Raw genomic sequence first — 13025 nt, 5'->3', positions numbered from 1 at the left:
TTGATACATAATGATTATTACATGCATTATAACACACGTTATGTTGGTTTACTTTCCTTTCATAAACGGAATATGCTGGATCATTCACAGTAATGATATTCCAGTCTTTACTACTATTAATATTATTATCTACTGCGAATGCTAGAGCCTTCACAATATATGTTGTTCTCATTTTCATTATTATTATTAATATTATTATTATGACTTCCCTCTTCCTTAGGTATTTGACGCCTAGCTATGTTGGCATAATTCCAGCTAGAAACGCCGTTCAAACTCCAAAACGTTTAGTTTACAAAGGACATTATTGCTTGTATTTGGCTTTTCATTATCTTTTATTATTTTTAAGGTTGTTATACTTTTAAAGTGCATTTTGTTTTTGGAAAAGCTTTTTTCTAGTTTGACAGTATGATAGCTGAGTTTGTAACGACTTGTTTCACATTGTATTTGAAATAATCCAGTGTAACACCCAGACCGACAGGTGGCAGTGTCGGTTACTCACCGACGTCAATAAACGCTACGGCCCTGCTCATAAACAGGAAGAACGTGTGTGGGGTTGCCTTGGAGAAGAACCGGTGGTGTTTATTCGATTTTCTTCATGGATTATTTTTTATGGGTAAATGGATTGGGGAAAAAATTGAAAATGTAACACGAAATAGGTAATTTGGGAGCGTTTTAGCGTTTAAAAAAATCTTTTGATAATGCTAATTCCAAACGAGGCTAACGCTAAAGCTCGATACTTGGTAGCGGTAGCTAGCTTTAGCTAAAATGCTAAGACTACGAAGGCTGACTGCTGTTTTCTTATTTAAACGGTTAAACAGTGGCAGTGTGCACTGAATTTCCGTCATTTTTTAGGAGTTTGCCTGAGTTTGCTGCCATTGCAAGAGCAATCCAATTTTCTTGATTTGTAAATAGTTAGCCCCTATTTCAAAACGGTGAGCTGTTTTTTTTGGCCTGCAGTAGCTATTCTCTTAAGTGTCACTCACCATGGCTGGTTTAGGCTTTATTCCTGCCAGTAGTCAGGATGTTTTCAGCGTCAAAACAGAACAGTCCACTTCCAAAACAACCCCTGTTCTGAGTGGGGAGGAGGCCAGGCAGTTCTACGAAAATTTAATGAAAGATGACAATGAGCAGTTTGTGTCAAGTGCATTCAACAAAACAGATGCTGGCAGACTGCATCAGCATCAGCGTAGACAGAAGAACAGAGAGTCCAGAAAAAGAGCGAGGAGGAGAGCCAGGGTCGTGGAGACGCCTCAGGTCCAGACACATTCGGTGGCGCAAAGAGAAATTAATGAAGAAGGAGATGGCAACCCTAGCATAGAAACAAACAACTCTGAAAGGACAAAGGAGCTGCAGGGGCTCAGGTTGCTCCGCTGTGCCCATGAGGGAGACACCACTGGCCTCAAAGAGCTGCTCTTAAAGGGAGCAGACATCAATTTCCAGGTAATGTACTTACTGTTAAATGTCTTTTTGTCTGAGGAAGTTTACCATTTGCATTTGCTTAATTGGTTTGTGTTCTCTCTATCAGGATACGTTCTTCTGGACAGCAGTGATGTGTGCAAGCTGGTCAGGACAAAAAGCTGCAGTGAGGCTATTGCTGCAACAAGGAGCAGCCTGGGTGGGAGTGGTTGATACACAGGGTAGGGATGCCAAAGACCTGGCACTGGAAGGTGAGACCATGAAGCTCTCATGAGTAAATCTACTTAATGTTTGTTTGTACAGTAAAGTAGAACTCATCTATTTATTTATTTATTTTTCCCTTTTCACCAGCGGGTCACATTGATATTTTCGAGGAGTTGGAGAACTATGGGAGAAGTTCACGGATAGACAAGGAAAGAAACAGCAGGTTAGCATAGCCTCAACCGCAGGCTGGGTAAATCAAATCGATCCAAATACTAATTCATTTTTAAATAGGCTGGGAAATGGATGATGACAAAACATATTGGAAAAATTTTGCATTTTCCAAGATGGCTCACAAAGTTTATTGGTCTTACAATGCTGCTTAGTGTTTCAGTACATATGGGTACTTGACCTTCATTCAAACACAGATGTGAAAATATTAAACTTGTTTCTGCTTCACGTTTTCTTCTCTCACTCGTGTCTCCTCTGTTTGTCCAGTGCTTCCCAGCCTAAGCGGTGCGAAGTGTGTTGTGCCGAGTACAGCAGCAGCTTGTCAACACATTTGTCCTCCACACTGCATCAGTTTAGTCTGCGGCATCCCCCACCCACCCCTTACTACTGTCTCCCCCCATCCAGCAACTGCTACAAGATGATGGTTCGTTGCGGCTGGAAACCAGGGACGGGACTGGGACCAGAGGGAGAGGGGTCTAAACAGCCAGTACCGACTGTGCTGAAGAGGGACCAGAAAGGCCTGGGTTATGGACAGATAAAAAGAGCTAAAGTTACTCACTTTCGAGCTGGAGATCATGATGCAGTGAAACAACCATCTAAGCATAAAAACGAGATTCTGGGGAAAGGAAAGAGGAAGGAGGAAAGTATGAGAAAAGAGCAGAATGATAGGAACTGGGAAAGAGATTTTCGTGCCTCATTTTATCTTTGACACCTGCCCATGAGGAAGTTTTCTCCAAACCCTCCCTCCCAGATTTTAGGTTTTTTTTTGAAGTGATTGTAAAGCTGCTCTGTGCTGTTTTCATTTGGAGCAAAACATATAGACCTTTTGCTCAAAGCTGATACTATGTCCATTTATGGAAGCAGCTGACCCAGCTGCCTGCAGCTTGCGTAATGACTTACTACAACACTGATTAATTTAATCTTTATCATGCTTGTGTTTACTTTGTGTTACCCAATCAGGCGTGCTTAGTTTTAAGTAACTAAATCTGCTTCAGAAGGTCAAACAAATTTGTTTTTGTATGTCAACTATGCTGACATGATTTATATGGTAATAAATTATTATTAACATATCAAGATTAAACCTCCTGGTTTAAAAAAAAAGATAACCTTGGCTCCGACGTTTGAGTTGTAAGCTGTTCTCTTGCGTGACTGATGTAACCATTTGTCCAAGGTTTTTGAATGAAGAAGATGTTATGCAACTATACATATCAGCTGTGAACTCTCCCTTAATAGCGGCTCCAGGTACCTTCTCACCTCATTTCTCACATGTGACTGGTGATTCACATGCACAAAACTGCCTTATAAGCCCATAATTCATGCTCTTTCTTCCTCACATTTAGCACCGTGTATCTGGTAATTTTATTATCATTTTTTAGAGTTTTGTGTCTCAGAAGGACTGTGGACTCTGTTGTGTTTTTACATGTTATTTTAATTAAGGTGTTTTTTTTTTATAGCAAGCATATCTCAAGCCAAATCAGGGACCATAAAATACAGTGACAGTGTGCAATCAGATCCTTTAACATGGTCCAGTCCAAGATGAAGAAGACAGCTGACCCAGTTGTGGTTATCAGTATATCACTATTGAGTTAGAAGTTTGTCTAACAGGTTAAGTACCCAATATATTGTAATACAACAATTATATACCTTCAAATTAGGAAAAATGTTTTTGTAAACATTATAGTTTTGTTTGATAGTCCATTTAGACTCTCTATAAGCAAAATGTGAAATAGCTTCACAAAGTATGCAAAACATATATATTTTTAGATGAAACACAAGACTCAAATGTTTTGTGTATTAGCCACCAAAGTTCGTTCAGTCTACTGAATACTTTTGTGGTACAAGAGAAGAAATTGTTGTGTGTGTGGTCATTTCTGCTCATCCACTATCATGGGTGTATTGTGAAAAAATCACTTTATTTTTTGATCCCCTGTTGATAATACAAAGTGTTTGCAAAATTTCATTAGGCTTGGGAAATTTGACATTAAATGCCCCACAGTTTGACATATATATATTCACTTGGTTTTACTCCTAAAACAATATGTTTATGTCACTACTCTATATCTGTTTTTGTTCAGATTTAAAAATTATGCGTTAGAGTAAAGGCCAAGCAGCAAGAGTCTGCCCTACTTGCACTTTTAGGGGTCCCAAGACATATGTTGTCTTTTAAGGTAAATACTGCTTGTGTTTTTTCTAAAAGTAAAGATTTTAACCATACGTGAGTATCTCATTTCCATATAATAGCCCCTGTCACCTCACAGACTAAGTGTATGGGGTGATGCTCTGCTTGTTCTCACTAAATCAATAAAGAAAACAAAGTAGCATTTTAAAAAGACATTTAAATAAATATAATATACTAAAACATACACGATGGACATTTTGCGCCAGGAATGGGCGTCCGGGGTAAAAAAAACTTTGCCAAACCAACATTCGGACAATGATGACCCTGAACTCACAGGATAACCCGAAAATTGTATTTATTAAAAAATAAATACAAAATTGTGGGAGAATATTTGTAGCTATTAATACATTGCTGACACTGGCAACAAGGTGAGAGGTTCAAGGATCAAACCCGGCCTAAAACACACAGTTTCTCCTTAAATCAGGATAGTTAGTTTGGTTTAAGTTAGAGCTTATATCTCCCCTTTAAAATGTTTTGTAGATCCACCTTCACACTCTCCCATTCTTTAAAGCGTGTAACACAGAATACCTACTAACTATTATATATCATCGCCATTGTTATTTTAAATACAGTGCGGTACATCAGTGGCCTTGGACCTGGGATTACCAGCTGTGTGAAACCAAAAGACAAAAGCTCCAAAGAGAGAGAATAGGAGAGGAGAGAGAACATTCAGGTGAGCTCGCTCCAGCTAATCTGACACCAAATCGTCTACGCCGTAATTATATGTTGCATAAAACAACACAGGAAAACAGCACAAACACATGTACTGGTCAGTAGTTTAACACTGGAAGGCCGAAAGGCAGAAGCAGTAACCGATGATGTCATAATGCAACTTAAGATTTTATGAATTTCTTTTGTCATTTTATGAATATTAATGAGTTTAGATTTTGTTGCTTCTGAGCTCAAGTTTCTTTTAGGGGAGCAGAGCTGTGATTTGAACTAAAACAGCTCTGTTGTTTAGTATTAATCATCAATCACCAATCACTTATATTAGCTGGAGCAGTTAACACACCTAGGAAGCTAATTATCAATTAATCAATCAAAAGTTTTTAATATAGCACCTTTCATACTGAAAGGTAATTCAAAGTGCTTTACAAATAAACAAGGTAAAGAAAGGTGTAGAAAAAACAATAAAAGATCAAAACACGCATAATAATGTCCACAAAACACGAGTATGAAAAAAGAACAGAGAAGGTGACAAAGCAATAAGATATATTCACCTATTTACCCAACAGTAGTGTACAGTGCAGTGAAACAAGAAAATGTAAAAAAAAAAAAAGAGAGAGTAAAACAACTGAGTAATGTAATACAACACACTGTACACTGAAGAATGGAAGTGAACCCATGGCTTTTGTGTTTTTCCGAGTTTTGCTGAATCAGCTTTGCGCTCAACTCTTGACTGCAGATACTGGGGTAGGACTGTCCTCTCCCTGCGTTACATAACAGCGTACTTCCTCCTGTGTAGATCCTGAAAGAAAACTATGAACAATGTTTTTACCGCCCACACAACCAAGGATATGCCTGGACATGTCTTTGTGTGAGTTCAGATTGGAAATTCATGTCTTACATGCATCTACATATACATTAAAGTAGTGTTTCATGATTTGATTTTGATTCTCACTTGTGCACTTTTTGTCCAATTAAAAAAAACACAGTGTGAGCAAAGAATACATTTACAATGATTTATGTAACAAAAATATAGCCATTTAAACTACAAGTAGGGGCACATTAAAAGAAATAAATTACTTAATTAACCTCATGAACTTTGTGCCTATGTTCTTTCTACTGCTTCTTCTTCTTAACAAACACAGTATAAATGAAGTCAGCCAATAATATTTTAGCACTAATAAATAAGGGATTATTGTAAATGCTGCTCTCGATGTCAATTATTCACCTGACTTTCCCGGCTCCCATTGGTTCAACTCTCACACACTGGCCCTCGTCACACGACAGGTCTGTGGAGCAGGATATAAAAGCCTCCGGTCGTCATATGAGGATCCAGAGAAACTTGTGCAAACTTGACCTAAGAGACGAAACTTTAAAGCCATGGCTTACCTCTTCTATTTCTCTGCGGAGACATGGACCCTCCTAGTTGCCCTCATCACACTGATTAGTGTGTAAGTATATGTATCGAGTATAGTATTTGTATCTGTGCCATACCATAATACTTTTATTAATTTCCTTCCACTTTTTTTTATTGTTTTTCACAGGTACATCTATTGGCCATATAGGACATTTAAAACAATGGGCATCCCTGGTCCCAAGCCAATTCCTTTTTTTGGTACTATGCTGGCATATAGAAAGGTTGGTTTCAGAAACAACAGTAACGTATTGCTGATTGCTGACAAAACGAAGGGACCCTATAATTATTTATGATAATTATTATTGCTAAAGGCAATCTGTGATTGGAACTACATACTTAAGTATTTGGTAGAAAATAGGTTATGATTCAAGTGAAGATTAAAAGAGGAACAAATGACCTTTCTGAAACAGCACAGTAATTTCTGGATTTTGAAAATATTGACTCTGTGTTGCATTAACAGTGATTTCTGTTTAAAATGCTGCTTTTGGTAACAACCTTTGGTTTGAAGATATTAGTATGAATAACTTAATTACATTACACGATCTTCTACACTGTTATTAAAAATAAACAATGACATAAAAATATTACCCTCAATTACCTTGTTCTTGGTAAAATATTATGTCTATTCCTTTGTTAATGTTGAGTTATTACAACCAATTATCTGGTTATTACCCAGAATTGTTGTTGACCAAATGCCAGCATTTATATAGTATATTGTTTATAATGCTACAGATATGTTTACCATGTTATAGGGGGCTGCGGGATTTAAAGACTAATCCTGATTTTATTTCATTTACATAGGGATTCACAAACTTTGATCTAGAGTGCTTCAATAAATATGGAAAAACATGGGGGTAAGTCTGCCTGTAGTAGTAGGTTCTTCTCTATATTGTAGATATGAGCTGGTTTGGCCTCAGAGGCGCTTTCTACATGTAAAGTGGATATTTGTGTTTACAGTGTGGTACCTGAATCATAGGCGTGTGACTGCATGAACATTTAACCTCATTTTTTATTATTTTACTACTAACACTCTGCTCTATTCTTATCATATTTAGCATTTTTGACGGTCGCCAGGCTGTGCTGTGTATCACAGATCCTGCCATGATAAAAACCGTTCTGATAAAAGAGTGTTACTCACTCTTCACCAATCGCAGAGTATGCACACACACACACACACACACACACATTCACTATGGACCACATTCAGACATTCATTAAGATGATTTATAGCTGAACTCTTGACCTTACTGTCAGATGTTTCTAACCTTTACAGAACTTCCGTCTGAACGGGCCACTGTACGACGCTGTGTCCATTGTTGAGAATGACCAATGGAGGAGGATCCGCAGTGTCCTCTCTCCGTCCTTCACCTCTGGGAGACTGAAAGAGGTACAATATAACCTTTTTCTTTTCTTTTACTTCATGGTGAAATAACAAACGTCTGGGCTGTAACTTCATATTCTTTCAGAGGAAGTAATACCCGACCTATTTGGCTTGTGACCTCCTTAAATGAAGAAGTGTGTACTTTTGAGCGGTCATCTGTTGAGCCAAACTATGATTGTATTGGGTTTTGTCATGTGAAACATTTTAGACGTCATTAGTGTTAAATATATTTACCACTTTTATATTTAAAAACATAAAAACTAAAGCCAGTCATATGTTTTTATTTGACTTTCTTTCCTTTTACTTCTGTGTACTGTATGTATGATATTTGTCTTGTCCATGTCTGTCTCTGCCTCAGATGTTTGACATAATGAAGCAACACTCTGCTAATCTGATCAGCAGCTTGAAAAAGAAGGTAGACAAGGATGAGCCCATAGAGCTGAAAGAGTAAGAGAACAGTAAATACTCATACTAGTACGAACATACTACCTAAAAGAATTGTGCATGGTACCGACTACTTTTAAACCTTAAAAGGATACAGAGTGCTGATGTATTTCTGTGCTTGTCAGGTTCTTTGGACCATACAGTATGGACGTAGTTACCAGCACGTCCTTCAGTGTAGACTTAGACTCACTCAACAACCCCTCAGATCCATTTGTGTCCAACATTAAGAAGATGCTGAAGTTTGACTTATTCAACCCTCTCTTCCTCCTCGTCGGTACAGTACTCAGATCATTTTTGAAGACGTTGTACAGTTATTGATTGTTTTGTCCTTCATCTGGCTGGTAGAACTCAAGAAAGCGTACTGTGATTGTTTACAGTCAATACAGTTGTCCTCCCGGTGTCCTTGACAAATGTGTTTCTGTCTGTTTAATTCCAGCCTTCTTCCCCTTCATGGGACCTGTGTTGGAGAAATTTGAGTTTTCCTTTTTCCCTAAGTCAGTGACAGACTTCTTCTATGCTGCACTGCAGAAGATCAAGTCTAATCGGGAAACCGTCCAGAAAGCGGTATGATTCTCTGTGTGTGCCTGCGTATGTATGTATAGCTTTATCAGCAGATTCAGAAATAAAATCAAAGTTGTTCACACTTTCAGAATCGGGTGGATTTCCTTCAGCTGATGATTGACTCCCAGAAAAACAATGGAGGAGAACAGGAGAAAGGTGATAAACACAAACACAACCACACAGTACATGCATGAAGGATTACACTATATTTCCAAACGCTATGTCCATCTTGTCTTCTCAGGTTTAAATGACCATGAGATCCTTTCTCAGGCCATGATTTTCATCTTTGCTGGGTATGAAACAACCAGCACCTCTCTGACCTTCTTGGCTTACAATCTGGCAACAAACCCTCACGTGATGAAACGGCTGCAGCAGGAGATCGACTCCACCTTCCCTAACAAGGTATGCTAAGAGTGGGGGGCAATCAAGGCAGTAGGGGTGTCGCAAAGTAAACCATTAAAAGCTGCCTTCATTGTACTAAGGAACTTGGGAATGCAGAGACTGAGAAATTAGCTGCTAGGTTATGTTTATTTACAGCTGTCTGCTAACTGATGCCGGGCAAGTTTCAAACAGTGTCCTGCGAACAACAGCTACCAAGACAATGTCCTAAATGAGGGCAAAAAACTCTATGACTGCCCCCCTTTCATAGTACACTTAGTGGTAAAATCCCCCGTAAGGGGAACAGTTTGACATTTAGAAAATGTGATTTTTCTTATTCTTGCAGAGAGGTAATCATAAAATGTCAGCTTCTCATTATTATGCCCAGCTTTTTATTTGGATCAAACAAACAACATTGATTAGTTTTGAAGGCACTGGAAGTGAGATAGCAGTTTTGGATGGAGCTGGACAAGCTGTTAGACTCCTTGTTTTCATTCTTAATGATAAACTTATTTGTCTTGTTTCTACCATACGGATTAAAAAAAAGTCACATAGATTTACTAATATGAATCTCAGCAAGAAAGAAAAAAAGCATACTATTTTCCACAATAACGGTATTCCTATAAACAAGAATATAGAATGTGGTATTACACACTCAATAGTTTTTTTTTTTGCTGGAAATTGTTGTATCGCACTTAGTTTGAAATAACACGCTGACTGTTGGATAGGATTTTACAGAGTGTATCAGTAAATGCTGGCCTCGGGGTAGATATGTTTTCCAGGCTTGTGAGTACATCTAGCATAGCCAAATTGGAGCCAGTGGCCGTTTTCTATAAGAATTCACAATGGTCATGTTTCTGTGCATCTGTGTGTTGGGGTAGGGTCCTGTCGAGTACCAGGCGCTGATGCAGATGGAGTACCTTGACAGCGTCATCAACGAGTCTCTCCGATTGTACCCCATTGCCCCACGTCTGGAGCGTGTGGCCAAGGCGACACTGGAGATAAATGGCCTTGTGATTCCAAAAGATATGGTTGTCATGATCCCCACCTGGCCCATACACCGGGACCCCGAGTTGTGGCCCGAACCTGAAGAGTTCAAACCTGAAAGGTAAGGCAAAGGTTTGTTTAGGTTTGATAAGCATAACAGGTCATTGCTAACCACTGTTATTCATATACATGCGTGTGTGCTTTCTCAGGTTCAGCAAGGAAAACAAGGAGACTATCGACCCCTACACATACATGCCTTTCGGGACAGGACCAAGGAACTGCCTCGGGATGCGCTTTGCTCTGGTGATGATGAAACTTGCAATGGTAGAGATTCTGCAAAAATACTCCTTCTCTGTGTGTAAGGAGACTGAGGTGAGTCCAAAGATGTTCATCTTTAAACTGCTTCTAATTGCTTTTTTATGGCGTGTGATTAATGCTGTTCAAATGTTGTACATGGCTAGTTTGACAGTTACATAATGGTATTAAATTTAGAGCTTGTCTAACAGTCCAAAGATCAACAGTCACTATCTGACACAGCACATTGCACGAGTATAGTTTGAGTTTCCACATTTACTACACTCATACTATAGTATCATATAGCACACTCAGTTTATTAGGTTTCTACCTTCTTTTATAATGGCAGCTGTTTGCAGATTTGAAAAAAAAAAGGGCTGAATTTTGTGCATTGTTGACAATGTTTACACTCTCTTCACTTTATCCCCTTCCAGGTCCCATTTGAGCTGGACATCCAGGGCCTGTTGATGCCCAAACGACCAATCAAACTAAAGCTGGTGCCACGTGCAGAAACGTGTTAAAAAAAAACCCAACATTCAAACGAAGCTGATGTAAACCGTGTTTCATACAGACTCATGGTGCTTACAAACTGGTACTATCAAAATAGCACGTCAGCCTTTTGTTGTTACCGCAAAAGCTTTTATCAATTCCATCAATTTATCAATTCCTTAAACTGAGTGATAAAATAAAGTGAAGAGTTTTCTGCCCACTGTCATTTTTATACTGTATATACTGTGTGTACTGTACACTGTGATTCAACCTTTGCTAGAGCACTAAGCAACATGTAGATGCTATAAATTATTAAAACTCGGCTGTATAATAGTTTAATAACAGGGAAGATTTGAAACTATTAGGGATGTTTCTTCATGAGGAAATCAAACATTTAGATCCAGTGGATCGTGTGAGGTATAGGCTGAAGTCCGGTGGACAAAATAGAACCATTAGTTAGATAGAATGAGCCATTTTCTGTATTAATGCTGGTAGCAACCATTTTCCAAATCACAAAACTAGATAGAAACAATACAGTTTAAATGTATGCAAGCTAACTCAGAGAGACATACATAGACAGACAACCATTCACACACACACATTTTACACAAAGACTCAACAAAAAGGTGCTGTACTGATGTACTGATATCTAGTTAAACATTTATTTTTTGGGTATATTTTTTTGGAATGTACAACTGCAAACATTGTTCATAACTACAGCTGTAAAATAAATGCAGTGGAGTAAAAGTGAAATTAACATAAAATGGAAGTACTCCAGTAAACCCAAGTAACTTGACAGTTTATTTAAGTACAGTACTTGAATAAATGTATTGTTACTTACCACCTGTGCCTTAAGTATTTTTTGTCATGCAGCACCACAACCCATTGTTGTCTCAGTGCTTAAAAATATATTTACATCAATACATTATTGTTAACAAAAGCTTCACCACAGGAAGTACTGATACGTATTGCAAGACTGTGCCTCTGTGTAAACTATGGGACTGAAATACATTTTACATGTACAGTGTACAGGTGTTCTCTAATTGGGGTTATTCAGATATCAGCCAAACTCTTAAATTATATATCACATCAGCGCACTCTTGTGGATGATCTGTTTATATGTTGTTATTTTTCTTCTTTTATTGCTCTAGTGCTCCTATTTCTTCAGAAATCCATTATCCGAGTTTTTTATCCACCTTGTTCTTTCCATGTTTATAAACAGAGGTTAGAGCTTAAAAAAAGAGAGGGGGGGGGGGGGGGGGGTAGCGAGAGAGAGAGAGAGAGTGTGTAAACTAAGGTGAGCAAAGCAGCCCTAGTGTAGACACCACATGTTCCTTTGGTTGCACTTGTGAAAATGGCACAGGTACTGAAAATAGATGCAATCTGTGATATTAGACCCAACCTGTCAAGTAAATGCCCCTTTTCCCATTTATCTTGATTAAGGGCCCTTGCAAGCAACAGAATAAAATGTAATCTCTTTAGAGGCGTTGTCTCATACATTTTCAGCTGTAATTTCTATGAAATAAGTAATTATTTTGAGATTAAACTGCATGCATTAAAAAAATATATATCTCCCAAACCCTTTGCACATACTTTAAACCTATGGGAAAAAACAGAAGAAATGCATGACAATGGAAGGCTAATAAATAAACAGTAAATACTAATGCAGTAGAGCATGCGATAAATCTCAAGATACCACTGAACCCAGCCTCCGATTTCCTGGTGTGACGACATGAACTCTAGTAGCCTATGATCAAGGTGCCCAGATGTTGCGTTTATGGAAGGAGCCCTGAACGTCACCCGTTCTGCAACTGCAGCCCAAAATATTTATTCTGTAACTCGTTGGGCACAGCCCTCTGTCGTCGAATCACAATAAGCTTCTTTTGAAGAACAACAACAGTAAATTAATAAAAATCTACTGTGCATGAAGATCAAACATACTGTAAACAGTAGATGCAAAGAGACTAAAGATGCTTGGCAGTGTAGGACACTATGTACAGTATAATACACAAGTCAGTGTATGATAAGTATAGTAGATGTTTAAATTTGACAGTGTTATCGCACAACAACTGTTTTCTGATATTACATGGCTAATTTCATTTTTTGTTTTATGTGGGACATTTATTATTGTACTGTTGCTTTACTTAAACTACTTCTTGATTATTGATGGTGTCCATTTTTATTATTTCAGTGTTCTTTGTTGTTGTGAAGTTGTTGTGCACCTCGCCATTATGCTTTCAAATGTTGTTCTTTTTGTGCTTTATGTAAAAGAATTGTGTTTAAAAAGTATTATACAAATTAAGAATACTTTACGTTGTTTTGGCAAATCGAAAGAACGCATTTGCATTAAGAACCATGCAAATGTAGCATATGGAGCCGAC

The 13025-nt window shown here is 38.1% G+C and overlaps 2 protein-coding genes across 2 annotated transcripts; both read left to right on the top strand.

The window, feature by feature from the left end:
- Window positions 1-526: 526 nt before the first annotated feature.
- gpank1 (G patch domain and ankyrin repeats 1) lies at window positions 527-3960 on the top strand. Its single transcript, XM_067499678.1, has 4 exons — window positions 527-1440; window positions 1526-1667; window positions 1768-1843; window positions 2116-3960. The coding sequence occupies exons 1-4, from the start codon at window positions 985-987 to the stop codon at window positions 2555-2557; spliced, it is 1116 nt and encodes a 371-aa protein (XP_067355779.1). The 5' UTR covers window positions 527-984; the 3' UTR covers window positions 2558-3960.
- Window positions 3961-6007: 2047 nt separating this feature from the next.
- On the top strand, window positions 6008-10860 carry LOC137124583 (cytochrome P450 3A40-like). The gene is made up of 13 exons (XM_067499677.1): window positions 6008-6144; window positions 6238-6331; window positions 6912-6964; window positions 7166-7265; window positions 7384-7497; window positions 7850-7938; window positions 8061-8209; window positions 8372-8499; window positions 8586-8652; window positions 8738-8898; window positions 9756-9982; window positions 10071-10233; window positions 10590-10860. The coding sequence occupies exons 1-13, from the start codon at window positions 6074-6076 to the stop codon at window positions 10674-10676; spliced, it is 1503 nt and encodes a 500-aa protein (XP_067355778.1). The 5' UTR covers window positions 6008-6073; the 3' UTR covers window positions 10677-10860.
- Window positions 10861-13025: the final 2165 nt, after the last annotated feature.

This window comes from Channa argus, chromosome 3 (assembly GCF_033026475.1).
Source record: "Channa argus isolate prfri chromosome 3, Channa argus male v1.0, whole genome shotgun sequence".
Taxonomy (NCBI): domain Eukaryota; kingdom Metazoa; phylum Chordata; class Actinopteri; order Anabantiformes; family Channidae; genus Channa; species Channa argus.
The sequence above is the reverse complement of the archived record's forward strand: the minus strand, read 5'-3'. Positions and strand labels throughout refer to the sequence as shown.

Bases quoted from the DNA above. Each gene is read 5' to 3' on its own strand.
- gpank1 (XM_067499678.1), top strand. From the start codon at position 985: ATGGCTGGTTTAGGCTTTATTCCTGCCAGTAGTCAGGATGTTTTCAGC. The intron at 1,668-1,767 runs GTGAGACCATGA...CCTTTTCACCAG, and splicing joins CAAAGACCTGGCACTGGAAG to CGGGTCACATTGATATTTTC. The intron at 1,844-2,115 runs GTTAGCATAGCC...CTGTTTGTCCAG, and splicing joins GACAAGGAAAGAAACAGCAG to TGCTTCCCAGCCTAAGCGGT.
- LOC137124583 (XM_067499677.1), top strand. From the start codon at position 6,074: ATGGCTTACCTCTTCTATTTCTCTGCGGAGACATGGACCCTCCTAGTT. The intron at 6,965-7,165 runs GTAAGTCTGCCT...TATCATATTTAG, and splicing joins AAATATGGAAAAACATGGGG to CATTTTTGACGGTCGCCAGG. The intron at 8,500-8,585 runs GTATGATTCTCT...TCACACTTTCAG, and splicing joins GGGAAACCGTCCAGAAAGCG to AATCGGGTGGATTTCCTTCA.